This window comes from Scatophagus argus, chromosome 5, assembly GCF_020382885.2.
Source record: "Scatophagus argus isolate fScaArg1 chromosome 5, fScaArg1.pri, whole genome shotgun sequence".
Classification (NCBI taxonomy): Eukaryota; Metazoa; Chordata; class Actinopteri; family Scatophagidae; genus Scatophagus; species Scatophagus argus.
Genome location: NC_058497.1, coordinates 13,945,435 through 13,966,116, shown reverse-complemented (window position 1 = coordinate 13,966,116; position 20,682 = coordinate 13,945,435). Strand labels below are relative to the sequence as shown.

The window sequence follows — 20,682 nt, the reverse complement described above, 5'->3', positions numbered from 1 at the left end:
TTAAGTGACCTGGAAAGGTAGAAAAAAAGTAGAAGTTTAAACTAATCTGGCAAATTAGCATACATGTGATTTATTATGCAAGACGTCTAATTAAATAACAGTAGAGTCAGTTTTCAGACGGTCGATTAACTATTGTTACTCATTTAATTGCGGTCCCATTCTCTAGTGTGATGATTTTTGATTGTTTTTGTTTGTTTTATTTAACTATAAACTCAGTATCTTTGGGTTTTGAACTGTTGATCAGATGAAAACAAACACTCAAAGATGTCACCTTGTACTCTGCGGAACTAACATTTTTCATAATTTTTGATCAGATGATTAATCGAAAAAATAATCAGTTGAAAAAGCCCAGATGCCAAATATGCCATAATTTGAAACCATATTGCTGAATTACAAAAGAAAAATGTACAATTTGGTCAAAAGCAAGAAAAAAGCAACCTCAGGCATTTGTAAACATAATACAATTTATTAATTATCTTCTTTTAATATAAATTTTTAATTTTACATATTTTCTCAAGCTTTTTTACATGATACAGTTAGATCTAAATGCAGCCCAACATTTACAGGCTATATACAACTAAAACTTTCTCCATAGGGAAAACACAGAAGTATGTTGTTGCTTCAAGTATCTGAATCCCTGTATATGTTTACAGATTTGTTTGCTACAATATGATTTCCAAAGGCATTTGTTCAGGATCCTCTGCATAAAATCTGAAGGTGATTTATTTTTTCTAGCTTTGCACTTAACGTTAGTGAGAAAAACAAAATATAAATGTCCCTGTTGTGATCATATTGCATCAAAACAAACTACATCAACATTAAAGGGTGAATACTTTTCAAAGTGGCCGAATGTGATATCAACATAGGAAGAGGTCTGTGTAGTCATCACCCCCGATATACAGCACTGTACATGGTCCCAGAAAAAAAAGAAAAGAAAAAAACTATATTATCAAATTTACACAGAACAGAAGAAGTTATTCTCCAGATGAAACAAGCAACAGTAAAATACAAAGTCAGTTTTAAAGGTTACACATAACATACATGTGATAAATAAGGTAATCGCATTTAAGGGCTTAACTTCTGATGAGCGCGCTATCCTTTCACAGGTCAGTACATTCGGATTAAATTAGGAGAACACAGCATGTTGCTGTTCTAGCAACTGCTATGCTAATCTGCAGGTTTGCCGCTCATTGAGACGAATAGAAATGTTCACAGTGCTAGCTTTGGAAAAGGATATAAAAACACACTTTGATTGGTTTTATGTCTGCTGCTGACATCACTTTATAGGGATCCCAAGCCCATAATTGTGAATGGCACAGCTTCAATTCAAGTGCCAAAAGACAAAAAAATTCCTACATCCCTACTGCAACTTGTTGAGGACAGACAGCAATGCTATGGGTCCTCACTCTCAAACATAGTGAATTTACAGTCAAGAATGCATTCACAGCATGCAAACATCTTACTTGCAACACACATCTTACTATCATTTGCTCTGCCATACCACATAAACACGCTTTGCTATATCTTATGGACTTGATATGTATTCACATTCAAAATCTCTTATCTTAGACATTTAGTCTGTGATGATGTTTACATTTCCGGGGCATGTAGATGTTCAAAGTCATTCTATTTGGCAAATATTTTAAAACATAGCAGCTGCGACGAAAACATCTTACATATTGATCCTAAAATAAAATAAAATAATAAGTGTACACTCAACGTTATGTTTGAAGGAAAATCCCAAAGATAAGTAACAAGTTGAGTGTCCTTTAATGACAAAACTTAATTTTTTTCTTTTTTAAGTGGCCGTTGTTTGAATGACGCCAGCATTACACTTTTTTCATTGTCACAGGAATAGTAGTATTACATTGAACACAATCAGCCATCAGGGGGAGCTATTGCTGTATGCACCATCACTGAGGACTGCAGCTCCACTTCAGGAGCTTGACTTCAGTCCGTGATTTTGCTCCAGCCCTGCAGCATGCGCCTCTGCTAGAGAGGAGGAGCTCCTCTAAATCACATTCCTAATGTGCTGGTGGTTATGGCAGGTCCAGAACTTTGATCCTACAACCGAGTGTAACCTCTCGAGGTTACGATCTACTATTGGTTAATCTGCATCGGTTGCTGTGATTGCAAGTAGAGCCGCCATATACACTGAAACAAGGTGCTGTCACTGGGCTGGCAGAGCAGCATTTCTTGACATGCGGCCATACAACTCATGTGAAAATGACTACAAGTGACAAGTGAGGGTCCAGATGGCACATCTGCCCACTGCTTCCTGCCACACACACTCAGCATGGAGACTGTTAGCCACATGCAACCTGGTACGTCCTAAATTCAGGATCAAGATTTCAGGACACTTTGATAGACTAGTATTGAAAGAGGTTTGCATTTTGTCTTAGGAATGTTCCCGGCTTTACATCAGCTGCAAAACTAATGAGTGATGGTGAAACTCTGTGGATCAGCGAGTTGTTATGCAGCTCTCCTGCCCTCACTGTGATTGTGTTCATGGCCTGGTATGAGGCTTGTAGTTCTCCCCTATTAAGGGGTGTATCCGTCTTCCATCCCAGTGGTCCTGTCGGCAGTGTTCAGGCAAGCTTCAGAGTGCTGATGGGGAAGGAGGGCATGGTCACCATTGTCACAGGGTTGAGCACTGTCTGACCCACCAGCTGCGGGTGGTGGGCCACCATTTGGGTGCTCACTGCTGTCTGCTTGCCAACAATGGTGGCAGCCGGTTGGCTCGGTGCAGTGCCGTTCATTTGAGGGTGGGTGTGGTTTATGGTGTGGGTGATGTGACCGACAACAGCTGGCTGTGTGGCAGCCACTGGTTGGGGATAGAGGGCAGGTAGATGCTGGCTGAGGTGAGCCACTGGATGCACAGTTATGTGGCCAATGGGTTGGTGGCTGGGAGCTAACTGTACAGAGCTGGTGGTGCTGGAGGGAGCCAGATGGGCAATATGTTTAGGACCACCTCCCTGGATGACATGGTTGACTGCTTGGATGACTGAGGGATGGGACACTGAAGCATGGGCAATAACTGTGGAGTGTAGGCTAGGCATGGTCACCATCTGTGTTTGGGCGGGGATCAGGGGCTGACTAGGGGTGGTGGGAGTGCTGGAAGTTGTGGCTGTAAGTGTAAGTGGGGCTGCAGGCTTGGACACTGGCTGTGGAGGAGGCACAGGCAGTGGCTGCAGATGAGGCTGGTGCAGAGGGGGTTTGTGCTGGATGGAGATGTGTTGGGTGATGAAGGAGGTAGTGGAGGTGGTGGTGGCGGTGGGTGTCATGGTTGGGGCCTGTGTGGGTGTTGCGGCCTTGTGCAACTCAGGTTTCATGGTTTGAGGCACCGTGGGTAAGGCAGTCTGTGCTCTTGGTGTGTTCTTGTCATCGAGGTCATCTTCCATAATGTCTTCACCTTCTGCAATGCCAGCAAATCAGATAATTAACTGTGATTCTGCAGCATTTATTTTACTAAACTTAGATTTTAAAAGAACTGGTTTGCTGATGTAGTTGATGGGACATATACAGGTCAGAACTGTTACAAATTTGTTTAGGATTGCATACACTCCTAATATGTATGCAGGGGCAGCCCTGCAGGCCTCTAGTAATCCCCCCCTGACTGTCAGCCTACCTGAGGCAGTGGATGTCGAGGCCTGGTCCTCCTCTGGCTGTACTGTCTGTCGGAGAATGCGGTCGATCTCAATGACATCCATCCACTGGCTCAGCTCATTCTTCAGCTCAGCTAATCGCTGCTGCGTGGCTATCTTCTCTCTGGCCAGCCGCTCCATGTCATGCTCGTACTCCTTCTCTTTCCGCTTCAGCGTCTGAAAGAAGACAGCAGAAAATGGACAAACTCTTAAATCTCTGTACTGAATGACTCCAGTAAATGAACATCTCGGTACCGTTATTAGGTAGCAAGTGTTGCTATGTTTTCGTGTACAATGTAATGCAATAGTGCACTACAACAACCCCATGATTAACTTTGTCTTTGTGAAGCTTTGCTTTTTGTGTTGATTAAACTCCAAACTAATGTCTGAACCCATAGAGGGTGGTTTTGTAGTAAGACTTTGGTGTATTGATTCATGTTAACCTCAAATGGAGTTTGACAAAAGATTAGAGGCATAAGAAGGAGACGTAAGCTAATGTGGTTGTTGTTTAAAGTCTTGTGTTGCAGGCTGCTGTTTGATTCAGTGTGGCCGTCCGCTTGCTACTGCTTTCTGCATAATTTGATGGCATGTATCAAAATAAAGTCCTATCTACGTAAATACCAACAGAGATTTCTCCATTTTGGTTTCTGATTTCTTTCCTCAAAGTGGAACACTGGACACACGATTCACAGAGCTAATTTGTGTTGTCTGTTTGAACGAAAAAAAAAACTATTTATTTTGTTAACAGTAGAACATATTTGTGATCTAAGCCTTAGCAGCATCATTATTCTTCTTCACACAGTAAGTAGTCAATTCAACATTAATTCAACATTAAGTTTTAGCCACCAACAGAACAGGGAGGCTGTATCCTTAACTCATGCATTAGTCATGTTAATTAAGTCTCCAGCAACAAGCAGTGGATTCCTACAGAATGTCTAACCTGAAGAAAAAATACAAAAAAACAAAGTACACCACTGCAGTAAACTTGAATAAGAATTAATGCCTATGCTGTCTTTACTGCTGATTAATAAGGAATGGGTCAACAGATAATGATTTAAAAATAAACCTGCGACCGTAGTCTGTGTGCAGGGAGAAAGAAAAGCAGGAGGAAAGGAGGAGGTGGAGGAGACAAGTATGGAAAGTAGGAGGTGCTTCCAGGCAGTGGCTCTCTGTGACCCAATTTCCATTAACCCGTCAGCTGACACAAGGCAAAACCAAACAAACTTAAGTGGACTTCCCTGTACATAGCAACAGGAGGAAAATTAAAAAAAACAAAACAAAAAAAAACAGTATGATAACTACTACTAACAAATGGCAAGACAGTCTGTGAAAATAATACAAATGCATAAAGAAATATTAAACAATATTAAGAACTTATTCCCTGGCTAAGACCATACAGACATAATAGAGTTATGCTGTTAGGGATTAGTGTTCGGACATCAAATCCTTCATTTAATTTAACACATGTTAAGTTCAGCTTGGTCAGACTATCCAATGACGACTCTAGTCTCAGTGGCACAGGCTCAAGGAAATGACAGTGTGAAATTTATTACCAGCAACCTGATGACTCAGGATCATAAAGCCATTTCCCCAAAGGGTGGACTTCCTGTTGGTGCTCATGCCACCGTGTATTTGTGTATGTGTGTAAATGTGCAAGTCATGTGTGAGAGTGTGGGTGCATCTGCTTGTAAGACTAAAGGTTGTGTTTCTGTATATAGACTTAATCAGTCTGTGCATGCTTCTACAGGACAATATAAATGTACATGTAACAGCAAAAGGGGGCAAAAGGGAGGCCTTGTGCAATTCATCACCTGTCTCTAGTCCATATCCAAGATTAGAAATGCACAGGCCAAGTGGTCTGTGCTTGGGTTGAATCCCACTTGTGTGTTTTGGTCACTCAAAGTCTGGCTCTCATATCAGTTTCACAGAGGAACGACATGACCAGAAGACAACCAAGCCCAATCAAATCCACATAAATGATCTGTTAATCTGGTCATCAAGGTGAAGAATACTATTTTAAATCATGGGACAATATTGTAGATATTTTGGTCTAAAGTGTGTGTGTGTGTGTGTGTGTGTGTGTGAAGAAAGATAAACATTGATGCACATATTGCAGTACATTTTACAGCTGAAAAATCCTTGTGTTGATACTCTGATGGATTATTTATGTATAATTGAAACATTTTCCACATTACCTCAAACATTGTTTGTACTTTCCCGACTGCAATTTTTTGTTACTTATCAGCCAACAATATATGCAATAGCCTAATTGATTTATGGCGCTAGTTAAATACTGGTTTCCAAAGATGGACCAACAGCAAATTATGATTTGTCTTCACTTGGTTCAAGACAACATTGCTATACGTCTCATTTTATCTTATTACTTGTGACACTGTGATAGTGGTCGAGTGCTGGACAATCATGACAATTGAAGCACAACAAATCTTCTTATCCAAACAATGAAGTTATTGCATTTTAATTGCATTTTAAAGCATGGAGAGCAGGACAAATCACTATACTCCACTGATTAATGAATAATGTGCTCCTTACCATGCACTCATGAACATCTGGACACAGATGTGTAACTCGTGACCACCTATTAACAGCCACTCTGACATCCAAAAGAGCTGTTGATATCCTACTTCAGTCTGAAAATGTCAGCAGCATCCTCAGTCTCAACACATGATGTACTGAAATGCCCCCATCTCTGGTTGTCATGGAAACAGCTGAAAACCTCCTCAAGGTTTCTTCAGTGACCTAAAGGACCATGCACAACCTTAAGGTGCCACTTGGTTTTCCCTGGCAATGTTTCAATGTATAAATATGCCTTTTAATGCTCTGGATTTTGTTGAAACAATTACCCAGGTGCACAGAATCAGTTTTTCTGACACACAAAGCAGCCGTGTTGAAAGAACCTGCAGTAGGACCGAGTGAAGTGGCATTTAAGAGTGTACAAAATATGTGACACGTGGACTGGGCTGCCTCTCTTTTACCCTCACGTATTGGCAGGCAGCTGTATGTGAGTTGCGCCACAACTGTGCATGCCACAAACTATGACTCATGGAGAGACAAATTGCTCCACAAACATCAAGACACACTGAACTCTTCTTCCTGCTGCAGTGCCGATAGTGGTCAGTGCAAACGCTGCACTCGTCTCTTTACAAACAGCTAGTCCGAGATTAACTATGTAAACCTGATAAGAGTGTCGCAGATGGATCCCACATGACTTCACCATCCTGTTAATCATGTCACCAGGTTGCTAAGGCACAGGGTGCCAAGTACCTTTTTGTTTCTGTGACCGTGGCTGCCCCCTCTGAGTCTTTGACCCTCCTCCTCCTTCTAGACAGACGAGACCCCACCTCAGCCCCGTCTGTGTGTGAAAATCTAGATCAGCACAGGGATGGGCTGCATCTTATGTGTGTGTGCGTGTGCATGTGTGTATGGAAGGTAAACAATGCTCAAGCGGTTTCCCAAGCAATGAGAGTGCCAAGCACATGGCCCCACGGAGAACAGGAAAGGGAGGGCGGCAGATAGCGGGGGATTGCAAGAGAGCAATACAAGCTGTACTCACTGACTCACATTTGCAGCAGACGGCACAAGGCTGGGTTTTCTTAAAGAGCCAGGAGCACAGGAGGCCACGTTGCAGACATGCTGCTCAGCCGGGCTGACTGATCACGCTACTGCAAAGAGGTCTTGTGACAGTGCGGTAACCATAAACCCTTGTCTTACCGTGCCTGGAAGCTAGAACAGAGAACTTCACGTGGTGCCTTACTTCAACAATAAAAGGCTTGTTTGTGGGGAAAGAAAATCCCTATTTTTGCACACCATTCCTTGTGTGCAAGCTTGGGCTGGTCATAACTGACCTAATTATCTCATCATGGCCAAGGACTGATCGACAGTCCAGGCCATGCTCCAGTACACACAATTCATTTATATAGGTGGGGTGTGGTACACTGTCATGTAACTGTTTTTTCTTTTGTTTTTTTTTCTGAGCAAGAGACAACTCTGCTGAACAAAATTTTTTTTCTTTCTTTTTCTTGTCATCATTTTCCTCAAGAAAGACACTGCATGTACCACAGCAAATGTAACAGTTGCTGTGTGTGAGTATACTCTCAACTCAAAACCATAAAAGAAGAAACTGTCACTGAGACTTTGACAAAGACTAAGCTGAGACCTTAAAATCTCTGAAATATTGAAAAGCAGTGATGCCGACCTTCCAAATAAAGACTGATTATTATTAAAGTTCAAAGCTGAATAAAAAAGAAAATGTGAAAGCAATCAGCACAAATTTGTTTTTAGACTAAGGAAATATGCTGTTATCCGCATACTGAAATGTCATTTACTCACAATGCTAAAAATATTACCACAAATCCCCTTTCTTCTATGTACTGTAGATTTTGCCCACCAGATGGCACAGCACATTTCAGACTGGCATTCAGGCACAAATGGGAGGAACAAGTTCAGTCAGCTTTGAGGGGGAAATGAAGCGCAAGCGGAGTAAACCGAGCCTTGTGTTTACCACTCCATGTTCCCTCCTTGCTGCTGGCAGCTAAGCCTGGTGGTACAGTGAGTCCTGCCTGTTGCAGCACTGGGCGGGGGCCCAGCACGGGGGGGTGACGTCACGCGGCTCAGGCTAGCCATGTGCTTGCTGCTCATGTGGCCTTAAAAGCTCAGGGAAGCAGGATGGAGGGAGTAGGGAGGAGGAGCTCCAATGCATCAGGGCTTATTTTACAGCCTAGGCTTTTGCAGTGCCACTACAGGCTCAGGGGAAAAACCTTCAGGAACAAGATGTAATATACTTATTGTAAAAACCTGAACCCATGTACAGCTAGTTTAAAAACACTGACACAAAAACAAAAACAAAAACAATCGATTTCCATTTGGAGGTTTTCAGGCCATATTTGCTGAGTCATTTGCACTTCAAATGAAATGAGAAAATGGAACTTGAACTGTGTAGCCTTTGGCCAAACCGGTGACTTTTTGTGGAAAACTGATAAAAATCCTGTATCCTCTATAAGTGCCCTGCTTTTCACATTAACACGTGAGATAACATGCTAGATAAATCAAATGAAATGCGATGTTGAGACTAAAGCCTCTTATTTGAAACTCTCCTGAGCTCAGTGTTTTTGTGTGCGGGTTGCTTCTCTGGTGCCAGCCCAGAAGAGGACAAGGACAGAGGCAGGGAGGGAGGCAGCTTGCAGGGAGAGAGACGTATGCAGGCAGAACACACGCGTACCACCCATGTCAAAATGACAGTACGTACACGTGTTTATATTTATTTATTTATTTGTGGCTTTCTGTCACCTTGATTCCCCTTCTTTTAATCCACCCCTCCAAACAAAATAACACCGAACAATCCTATGAAAAAAGCCACCTTGAAAAAAAACAGGCAACATGATGAGGTTGTGAGAGCAAGCAAGAACAGCAGTGATTTTTTTCTCAGTCAGTTTGCTTTTTATATATCTCTTGTCTAGCTCAGCTGTTGATTGGAGTAAAAGAAAGGCAGGTCAGTCTGCCAGCCGAACGCAACACACTGAACGCCGTGTTGCTTAAATCACACAGGGGAGGAGGTTGAAGGGGGAGGATTGGGTGACGAGCTCTGCACCCACGCTGCCCTACTTTCCCTCAGTATCCATGCGCACAGAGGAATAACTAAACTCCTGCTATTCCGAGTGTCAAACCGAGTGTGCAAAATTTACACAAGTAAACCTGCACCATATTTAATAATAATCGATATGAACAACTACTGGGTTGGTTCTTTCACAGAAGCCTTAAAAGCTTGCACAGCTATCAATGTACAAACCAAATTACTGTTTAGTATAACCAAATAATAATAATAACCAAGTATTATGTAGGCCTAACAACAAAGACTGGTCATAACTAAACACATTTAAATACAGTAAAACCTTTCCTACTAGAACGCCGGGCGCATTGTGCACCTGCATCATGTAATTACAATAATTACAACAGCAATTTCAACACCTGATGCCAACTTGGTTCTGTGGGTGAACTATCAGATGTAAAACTGCCACCCGACAGTATCTATCTATAGGGGAGAAGTGGCCCACAGTAAACACTATGACGCACTGAACAGCACAGTCACAGCCTGAAAGAGTTAAACTAGGCCAGTGGTGGACCTTTGCACCAGCTGTTTACAACCAGAGTACTGGCAGAGTGCCTGTCTCGAACACATGGTGAGTCACCTGTGGACATGGCACACATTCCTAACACCAAACACAGAGTCATTTAAAAATGTTACAAGTAATGAGGTGTTCAGAGCAGGAAAGAACTAAACACAGACGTACAAAATGCAGGAATGCAAGAAAAAAGTAAAATGAATATGAGTGATGGGTAGGGTCGGTCATATTTTGTGGCAGGAGGCTGAAAATGTTCTCCCAGAGGTTTTCAATAGGTCTCAGGCTTCTTATGTCTGACTATTGGTAGTAAATGTTTTTATCGGGGACAGACAATGATAAGTCAACCTGACATCCACTTATCTTGTATTTTGTGTCCTTTCACATCAATTTTAGCCCTGAAAAGTCACTATACTTTTTTCCTGCAACAACAACCTACCTTCCTGAGAAAAGCAGGACAACACTGTAATGGTCATGGATTTGTGGAAAAGAAATACACTCAAGGCACCAATATCCCTTCATCTTCAGAACCAAAAATGCTAATCAGACAGATGTGATGACAATTATATAAAAGGACAAAAGAAGCGTGCACTCCTCCTCTTGTACCCTACACTCCTAGGCTCATATTACAATGTGGCCTCAAAAGAACGGAGCCTCCATTGTTCAGTAGAATCATAAGAGTCAATAAACCTGTACAAACAAGTCGTAACCAGATTCACAAACCTCTGACGTATACAGTGCACAGGCTGAAGTTTCTAGGCTAATAATTAGTAGTTGCTAGAACATTTTGTTTAACCATGGATACAGTAAACTAAACAGGAGTGGCAATGAGGAGTGATTAAAGTAGGACACAGTATGGTATAGTTTTGTAGCTATAGGTCTTGTACCACTTTGTATCACTAGACTTGACTTTTATTTATACCAGCATTAAGTCACAATAAAACATTATTAAAGGAGGACCAAGTTGTCCAGACTCTGGCCCCACCTCTCTTCCATGTGACAAAAGTCAGAACTGTTCATATTACTATTATTATTATGGCCTGGTAGTCTGCTCCAGATACCCAACTACATTTTACATGACTCACAAAGTTCACACATTTAGAAACCTGAAACCAGCGGCTTACCTGAATGTATCTCAGTGCACTTCTTAACACACTCAGATTGGATGTCTTCTTCTCGTCTATGTTGGGGATGTTCTTCTTTAGCGTCTCAAAACACTCCTTCAGGTGTGCCCGTCTGACAGACCCAAGACACAGAGAGGGGATTTGAGACAGCAGAAAAAGCAGAGCCACTTCTTTGATATTGTCGATCATGCAACAAAATTTTCAGTTTGTGTTCTTGACTTTAAAAAAAAAAAAAAAAAAAGATTAAGCTTAACATTAAAATTAAACATTGACAAATAAACAAAGGCTTCAGACAGATTCAGGAAAACAATACAAATAACCTCAGATCTCTATCTTTTTAAGGAGGCCCTGTGGTAGACAGGTTGAACCCACCTGTTTTTCTCAAGCTTGTTATGCACCTCTCTTGTGCCTGCCCTGAAAGAGCACAAACGAGAGCAAAGTAAGAATTTGGTGTCCAAAAGGGCAATGTAACAAGAATAATCAAAATAAGTGAACAAAGGTTTTTCCTTGTTTTGCTGCTAGTGAGGATATTCTGTTGTGCATGCCCAATTTGAAGCAGAACTTTAGCTGTGTTACATCTTCACAAATGCTAAATCTTGTCTCACAGACTTATGTATTGACTGACAAAAGTTCTCAGGTCGATTTAGCTGCAGTCCCATTTCAGTTATACTATGAAGAAGATCATCAAGTTTAGACGTACCCTCCTGGCCTCTTCTTGTTGTCTATGTGGCGGCCATCATCAGGGGGGCTCCCCCGGCTGATGGACCCGTTCTGCAGAGGAGCCTGCTGGAGCACAGGGCCAGACTGTGGCAGTAAGGCATGTTGCTGGGGGGTTGAGACGATGGATCCGGGATAGCGCTGAACCATCTGCTGCTGTGTGTGCTGTTGCAGTTTAGTGTTGTTAGTTTGGGCGATGAGTTGTGAGTGATGATGGTGGTTCTGTATCAGCTGCTTATGGCTGGCGGTCAGCACAGAGCTCGGATGGTCGGGTTTGGGTTGTGGTGAGCGTGGCAGAGTAGGGGCAGGTGGTGGAGCTGCTGGAGGGGAGAGTGTGGCAACGGGCAGTGTGGGTGAGCCTGTAGGGTTGGGGGTGACCACAGGAATGGGGATGACAGTAATGGGCATGGAGGGGGGAGGCAGAGAGGGTGGCACAGGTGCCGGGCGGCACTCAGTGCGAGGCTCCTCTGCTTTAGGAACATTGGTGATGTGAATTGTTGAGTTGTAGTTCACACCAGAGCGCCTTTGCTCTGCCAACTGCTCCAGATGTTGCTTTTCTTTTAGCTCATCCTCTGTAGAAGAAACAAAGCAGGTTAATAAAACCTATTTTGGAGAGTATGTGGGAAGAAATAAATCTGGGCTGGCGCATACTGAATATAAACCAACAATAATAAGATAAGTCCTTGGTAGTCAATATCAAAGCCTGTTACTTGCTGCATTAATTATAGTGATTATAATTAAAAGGGTAACAGAATAAAATGTTTGAGCAAAAGGTATCTCTGCAGAGAAAAGTCTTTGTTACACAAAACCGTCCTAACATGTCAGTGGCTCAGAGCAGACAAAACACACAATAAACACAGATTAAGACTGACGGTTTTCCCCCCAAATTTTCTACTGATATTGCTATAACAGTTATTGTGAATTATTTTAGTTATCATAATTGTGTATGAAAACCTGGTATCATAACAGCCCTAATGGGGAGAACTTAAAGTCCCAGTTAGTAGGAGCAAAAACCACTTCTCTTCTTCTGTGCTTCTTTGGAACACATTTAAAAGTCTGTGTATTTTCACCTAATCAAAATCCAGCCAAACACACTCTGAGAGGAAGTTGGAAGCTGCTGTAATGTAACACAGGGGAACCCTTACCACCAACGTATACGATGTTAAATGTATGTGAAAGCGAAGTTAGCTGTGCAAAAGACACAACATGTTGTATGTTGTAAAGAATAAAAGAAAAACATGTTTAGGAAAAAACTGCATCTGGTGCAGTGTTAACCCCCTGGAATCCAGGGACATGCCGGCGGGCATTTATTGCATGACTCATTTAAGAGGACATAGCTGCTCTCTGTTTTAATATGTGTCAAAAGTGGGGACTTTCAAACTATATACAAGTTTTTTAAATTTTGTAATATGTCAAGTAAAACACAAGTTACGATAAACGATATACGCAATGCTTTTTCCTGGACATTTTCGTCACGTTTGCTGCGTGTTTGGTGCGAGTTTTAGAAATAATGTAAATAAATAATATAAATAAGTTTTAAGTTTTATAAATAACTTGTTGTGCATTTTATTGTGACACCTGATTGTTTTGGAAATAAATAAATAGCTTGTTGTTTGCTAAATTTGTACATAATTTTTTTGAAATTTACAATTTGTATTTGCAATCTAAGCTATATAAAAGTTTTGTTAAATTGGTCATGCGATAAAGATGCGCCGGCGCGTCCCTGGACTCCAGAGAGTTAAAGATTTGTAAATCCAGCAGCTAAGAATGTACCTATAAATGTGACAAACAATGAGACACAATATGTGCAATACTGCAGCATTTTGGCGATAAAAGACAAGCAGTTAGAACCAGCTGGAGCTTCATAAGTCTTGTCCTGGTGTTATCAAATCATATTCAGAACACCCCCCTCCATATGCTGGACAAAAGGGCTGTCTAACTGCTATGGCTGCTGTGATGTCCAGTGTTAGGTGTCAGATACAAGTAGTTGTCATTAACATTATGAAGTGGACCAGGGTGACTGCTGCACTTCACACCTTGACTGCAGAACTACAGAACCAGTGGCTGAGTAGACACTAATTACATCTAAGGAAGATCATTACAAGCCAGTCAAAATGCAATAATATCAATGCTAAGGATTATAGGCAACAGAAAAAAGCAAGACTTGGCGTTCAATAAGATAAGTGACAGGGAATGACACTAGATTTTCATTTTATGGGCAACATGTCTCATGTCTATGCAGACTCATAGGGTAACACTTAGCTGTCGGTTTATCAGGTACATTACTACCTGCAACTCCATAATCAGAAAATTGATTCAACTTCCCTCTAAATAAACTGAACATTATAACCTTCATGAACAGGAGATTAACAGCAGGACTGTTAAATTAGACTGTGTGACTGCTGTGCGTAACTAATAAACTGAGCATACAACAGTACGACAGATGTTTGCCTCTGTAATCAGTAACTGAGATTTAAAGCAGGTTGAATGTTGGGAATAGCACAAAGACTAGGGTGACCCTTTTGTAAAAATGAACTTTTCAGTGTTAAATCCTACTAAATGAGACACACAGATTACAACTTCCCAAAAGTGTAGTTGTCCAGGAGTCAGGAGTTCAAAGTTCAGGAACATTATGGCCCTGCTTTTACACACACAGTTTTACAGACACACACACACACACACCTTTTCACTGAAGCTTGCTCAACTGTTACAGAATAAAGCAGCAAATTAGATAAAATGCGAAGCAGATACATATGCATTTGGTTAAACTTTTTTGTTCCTCCATAAGTGTTTGTAGGAACAGGGATGCAACTTTCTGAACGTGCTACCCTTGTTAAAAAAATCATGTGAAAGAGGAAGGAGACATTTTCAGCTCTGGAGAACAGTTTATTAAGTTTTGCTACATATCTATTACTTCACACTGAAATACTGTGTGTTTTCAAAGTAAAAAAATCTAAAAGAACAAGATGTTCTGGACTACGTTAACCAGCTTTCAAAAGAGCTCTGTCCTGTTATGACAGGCTGATAATTTACTGTGCCAACACACACTAGACTGAGGAGTCTTTTCTGAGACAAAAACCTAAGGAACACTTAAAAAAACAAGAAGGTTTTCTATAGATATTATATAACTGTAGCACACTGGAAACACTGGCCTACTTTTCTCCACACAGTGACCTGCTCTACAGTAGCAGGGAGGCAGGAGGGAGGAGGCAGGAGGGAGGAGGCAGGAGGAGGAGGAAGGGCCCTGCTCTCCCAATGCAGCATGGCGGGAGGAGCTGGGAGAGGAAAGACACAAGAGCTCTCACTCTGATCTTTTCTAAGTAACGCACAGTCTAAAGGGTGGAAAACTACAAAAATCAGAATCTGTTAAAAACAAACAAACAAAAAAAAAAAGCTGGGTTGGGTTTATCTATTTGTATGTTTCAGTATTTAGCATTTATCACACAAGCCACCACTGGAAAGAAAGTATAACTCGCAAGGTGAACATGTTTACTGCAACATGTCTAACACTTGTGTGGGATGAGAGCAGTTAACTAAATTCTGTGTTGAACCAATTTTAAGCCTTTTATAAAAGTAGTTCATGAAGTCTGAAAATGAATCTGTTGTTCGAGCGACACCTGTTGCTACAAATGGATCTTTGTGGTCTAGGTAATTTCACCTCCAAGCTATACCCAGGAACACTGTAATCATGTGCTTGCCTGTACTAAACATGTGGTGGTTTTTATTAAACTTTTAGCCAAAAACAAGTTCTAGAAATCTTATTAATGCCTAAGTAGGCCAACTGGCAGAGAGCAACATGTCCATGTGTGTAAGGTACTTAAGGTACTTGGATGTGGAAACTCTGCATGTGTCGTTTGAAGGATAATGCATTCTACTGATTTAACACTTCCCAGCTTTCATCCAGTGTTTACAATGTAGTTGCATCTAGTGGCGAGGTTGTAGGCTGCAGCCAACTGAACCCAACCCCTCTTCTCATCCTCCCTTTTCAAGCATGTAATCCTATAGTGGCCACTGAAAATGTAAAAGGCTCTGTACAGAGCTAGTGGTTTGGTTTGTCCTTTCCAGGTTACTGTAATAACATGCAGCACGGCAGATTTGGTGGAAGAGAACAGTTATGTTCTGCGTACCAACTTGAGTCCTTCCAGATCACTCAATATACCGAGTTGAGTTACTTGACTCCTTTAAATCATTTGAGTCAGTTTCACCAAGAACCTACCAGTGAAACCCAACTCCAAAGTCCTCTTCAGTCATGCAAGTTTCAGTCTGCACAATTAACGGTGCAGGCAATATGGCTATAAAGCACATAACAAACAGTGTCACTTCCAACTAAAGATTGGAGCAGAGTACTACACAATGTTTGCTTCCAACATAACACCAAAAGATATTAGCTACATGTTAGATTGCTATGTTGGTCATGTCTTGGGGATAAATTAAGTTAATAGGGTATTAAATAAATGTAATGTAACATTACTGCTGACAACCCATGTATATTCAAATTTCAAATTGTCTCATTCATTGTCATTAAAACCTACTCCATCTGTTCCAAATAATTGTTAGCAAGAAACTGCTGCAACAAATAGCATAAATTACATGGACTAACAGTGGTTGCTACCTACTGTAATGGAGAGCCGCTAAAATCCTGGTTACAGTCACAAGTCCTGTGGATCTGGATCTGCTGGGTGCTGTTTTCGCACAATTTCTTGCTAACAACTACTCAGAACAAATGGGGTTGAATATGAAGAGATTATGAAAGGCGCAGTTTGTACTTTTGTATTTATATGGGTTGTTGGCAGCAAATGTATCCAAGAATTGAACAGCTTCGGGTTAATGAAGAGAGGGATTTATGAATCTTGGTTATTTTTTAGGAGCAGAGTGAATTAACCAACCGACTCAGGACTCCTATCTAGAAGAGGACCCACTTGCTTTGTAAATATAAATGATTATTCTCGGGTAACAAAACAACAACAATTCCTATTTTGGTGATCAGACACCAATAAAACATATTCACGAATAATAGATTCTATTTCTGCCAGTAGATGTCACAGAATCGTTTTTGTAAGGTGCTCATTTTTGTGTGTAATTATGAGAATAGCAGTTACACGTCAGTGAACGTTCAATGGTACAATATTGAAGAGGAGAGCATGAAAAAAAATCACAGAGAATTTGTAGAAAAACAAAAAGGTATTAAGTCTTTGGAAACATTCAGTTTCCCTGTGAAACTTCACTGGCACTGCCGTGTCAACATGTAGTTACAGATACTACTACTGCAGCACATACTACAGTACGTATGAAATTAGGACACACGTGTCTTTGTTTGAGCCGTGGAGCTACACGGTCCCTTTGTGCTGGTGGTGAAACGCAGGTCGGTATTTCGCAAACCCTTTTTGTCAAGCCGGAGGTTTTATGCCAGACTGCATACCGCAGTGACTCATCTTCTTCATAAACAATCTTTGGGAGGGGTTGCCCGGCACGCACGTGGTGAAAGGGGCGGGACAACCGCCCCCTGCTGTTAACATATGTAGGCGTGGCTGGTTGGTACACATCATCGACAGACGTTCAAAGCTCTCCACGAGCGTCTGAGGGGCCGAGGTGTTTTTTTTTTTTTTCTAACAGACGAGACAAACAGGCAGACGGCGTGAAACATGGAAGTACATGGTGTTTTGATACTACAACACGCAAGCAGTAGAGATGACTGAGCAGCACAGATGCGTGTAGGGGAGGTCTGAAAGCCAGAGTTACTTGATCCCCGGCGGACGGTGTCAGGTCATTATGTAAAACGAGCTTGGCATTCCCTGCGCCACCGCCCTTTCTCTCCCCATTATTATTTTTTTTATTTTATCATTAATTTTCGCAGCAATTCGTGCAGCCAATCACAAATACACTGACCAAAAAAAAAAAGCAGAAAGGAAGAGGATCTGTGAACTTTACAGTGATAGCACTGTGCAGGCTCGACAGGGTAACAACCCAGTCGATGCAGCAGGTTTCAATGCAGTAACCCCTGATACTGCAGCAGCACTTGTATGTTTATTAGCTATTGTTGACAGCAACGAATTAACGTTAGGGTTGAGACTCAGGCAAACTGTTACATGAAGAACAGCAGGAGTCACTTAAGTCCATATCGCGTCTTTACAACAGAACGAATATGAAAGTAAAACTAAAATGTCACGCACATCCTATAAAGCATATCTGTCTAGAGCTAGTCATATTTTAAATTACCAGCAATTTTCATTCTGTGGTTATTGAATGGCGCTGAGAAGACACCGATAAAACAGTTTGTCTTTAATAAATAAATCTATCAGGAACACATTTCACTTAACTGATGAGTACGCAGCATTTAAAATCTCAGTTTCCCAGTGTTGGAAAAAACAAACTACATTTCTAATAAAATACCAACTTACCACGTGCTTTCTGTTGTTGCTGGGCTTGCAATTCCAAAAACTTGGCTGCTTCCAGAAGCGTTTCGATGCTCATTTCTGTCCAGTTGGAAAGACTGTGTCTTATTTAAAAGAGAGGCGATAAAGCAAATGCAATATGCGCCCGAGTACTACAGTCAGTGAGAGGTTCCCAGTCTAAAGCTGGAAAAAAGGGTAATCGGATACCCCCTCTGTAGAACTCTACCACTTACGTAGGAGAGTTACAAACAAGATGGCGCTCAAAGTAGTGGCAACAAATAAGGTTTGTGAATCACGCACCGTTTTGTAACCGCCCACCGACGGGACACATTCCCTCCCATGCACATCAAAGAGAAAGCTACAAAACACGGAGTATGGCCTGGATGGGATTAACAACTATGTTATAAACAGAGTTGTTATAGCTTGCGTGTGTCATTGGCTTTTATTTTAATTTCGCCTGTGCTTTTTGTTTTAAGTTTGGTTCCGTTTAAGTCAGTTTCCGGATTGGGATAGCCCTTTCCATTTTAGCTTTTGTTGACGCTGTAACCTGTCGCTTAGCAACCACGTTAGCTAAACAAGTAAACAGTCTTCTTTCACCTACCATTTAATGGCACAGCAGAGACGCTGAGTAACCTTTAGGGTGTATAATGATGCTCTTTAGATAGCGCAGATTTTCCCGTTAATTGTCCATCTTGTGTCATAGCCTGTTTGTTAAAAGCTAATGCCTACTCGTGGCTCGATGCTGAAATTTCACTCTGGAAAAGCTACACTAACGTTAGCTCCAAAGGCTATTTTTAGCTGAATATGCTCCCTCCTGTTAAAATCTAATGCTCGTCTCTCAGTGCTTGGTGTAAGTGACTGCAGTAAATGTACATCTTACTGGTGTGTTGCTCAGCTACCAGTCGGCGTGAAGAACAACACAGTAAGACGTTTGCACACATGGAAACACGCGATGTATTGATCTTTAGCCATTTGTCTAAGCTGCGGAGATGGGTTGTCTGCTGATAAATCGGAGCTAGTCTTGATAACAATAGCCGGCCAGCCAGGCTCGAAATGAAACCACATTAACGCAGTCTGAGCTGTGGGAGGGGCGGCAGTGTGACAGCATGTAAGTCAAATCAGTCTGCTGACCTGCACACTTTACCATCCAGATAACACATTCATACACAATAGTGGACAGTAAATAAGTACTACAGTAGCAACATGAATGCACCAATAATTAGAATCTAGTGACAGAGTTTACATTATTCTGAAATGGGCCATTCTTCATAATGATTATTTTCTACTTTTGATACTTCTATTATTTACTTTACTTTTTGGGGCTTTTACCTATAACAGTATTTCTACACTTTCTCATTTACTTTTGTTTCTGTTAAGTAAAAGGTCTGAGTACTTCTTTCACTACTGCATGTAAGGCATCAAATGAAGGCTGTAACTTAACAAGTAGGTTTATTTGAAAGTGTGACAAACCCACACACAATTTCCCAGAGCTCAAGGTGACATTTTTAAATTGGTCAAAATTCTATGAAACAGCTAGAAAGAAAAAACAAAAAACAAAAAACATATTCCCACACTGAAGCCAGTAAATCTTTGGCATTTTCTTTGAATATGGAGTCTCTGATTGATTAATCTGCTAATCATTTCAGCTGTAGTTGACTTATTTGCTCCAATTATAACAGACCAATTCCAGGAATAGTCAAACCGGTTAATATGATCTATGAAGAAAACTTCCTCTTCACGTGTAGTGTCTCTGAGCAAGTGTGGTATAATTTCTGTGCAAGTTGTGACTAGCTAAAGTTATATTATGCAATGCAATATGATAGCATGAAGTAGTCATGTTATGTTTTCATTAAGATTGAAAGAGAAGCAAGATACAGCTGTATTAAAAAGATATAACTGGTTAAGGGCCTGTAAGCTATGGAAGGTAAAACTGTGTAATTGTGAAACTGTTTTATGGTAGTGAAACACTGTCTATGGTAGCCAAACACTGTCTATGTAATCTCATTATTATTACTGTGAGCCTGAAAAGAACATTTATTGTAATCTTGCATAAAACAATTATTTTTAAAAAAAATGGCACACAAAGAGGCATGGAAATAATGGTGTCTAGTGCCAGCCGAAACTTAGGCCGAAACTGGAAGGCAGCCCAGAGAGGAGAACTATTGGTGTAAACTGTGCTTAAGAAGCAAATAAAAAAAATAAATAAAGACAAACAGGTGCAAGATAAGGCCAGTGTAAAGTCCCCAGTAACCCTTGGGCAAGCTGACCTAATGGTGTAAAAAGTCACCAACCAATCCAGGATGAAAAGAGAAACCTAATGGTGTAAGAAACAAAGATGGTAAAGGGATGGACAATAGGTGTGGAAAGGTCCAGACCCTAAGATATATAATGTGAAGCCACCAGTCATTTTAGGAGAAACCCTTCATGTGTGCCTAGTGTGCGTTGTGAATGGTTTTCCCTTTTTATTAAAGGCTTTAAAGTCTTTGCTGCTCAGAATCCTGTCTCCTGTTGATGATTCTACTGGACTTTGAGGGAAGATTTTCCTGAACAATTGGACACAGCTAAAACTTATAATTTAATGTTGTGTGGCTTTGAGCCTCAGCTTTGAGTCCACACCACACATGATGAAACACATACCTATAAGCCAAGTTATAACCTCAGGATTAAAAGT

At 41.1% G+C, this 20,682-nt stretch overlaps 1 protein-coding gene across 2 annotated transcripts; it reads right to left on the bottom strand.

The window, feature by feature from the left end:
• Positions 1-446: 446 nt before the first annotated feature.
• On the bottom strand, positions 447-19,083 carry mnta (MAX network transcriptional repressor a). 2 transcript variants are annotated; one of them, XM_046388952.1, is made up of 6 exons: positions 18,018-19,079; positions 11,603-12,191; positions 11,275-11,316; positions 10,903-11,014; positions 3,629-3,821; positions 447-3,415 (listed from the first exon to the last, which is right to left on the bottom strand). In XM_046388952.1, the coding sequence occupies exons 1-6, from the start codon at positions 18,088-18,090 to the stop codon at positions 2,589-2,591; spliced, it is 1,836 nt and encodes a 611-aa protein (XP_046244908.1). In that variant the 5' UTR covers positions 18,091-19,079; the 3' UTR covers positions 447-2,588. The 2 variants fall into 2 exon arrangements, with proteins under 2 accessions (XP_046244908.1, XP_046244909.1); XM_046388953.1 differs by lacking the exon at positions 11,275-11,316 and having other exon boundaries at positions 18,018-19,083.
• Between the last annotated feature and the right edge of the window lie 1,599 nt (positions 19,084-20,682).

Bases quoted from the DNA above. Each gene is read 5' to 3' on its own strand.
- mnta (XM_046388952.1), bottom strand. From the start codon at position 18,090: ATGAGCATCGAAACGCTTCTGGAAGCAGCCAAGTTTTTGGAATTGCAA. The intron at 12,192-18,017 runs GTAAGTTGGTAT...TTTCTTCTACAG, and splicing joins GCAACAACAGAAAGCACGTG to AGGATGAGCTAAAAGAAAAG. The intron at 11,317-11,602 runs GTACGTCTAAAC...GTGCTCTTTCAG, and splicing joins AACAAGAAGAGGCCAGGAGG to GGCAGGCACAAGAGAGGTGC.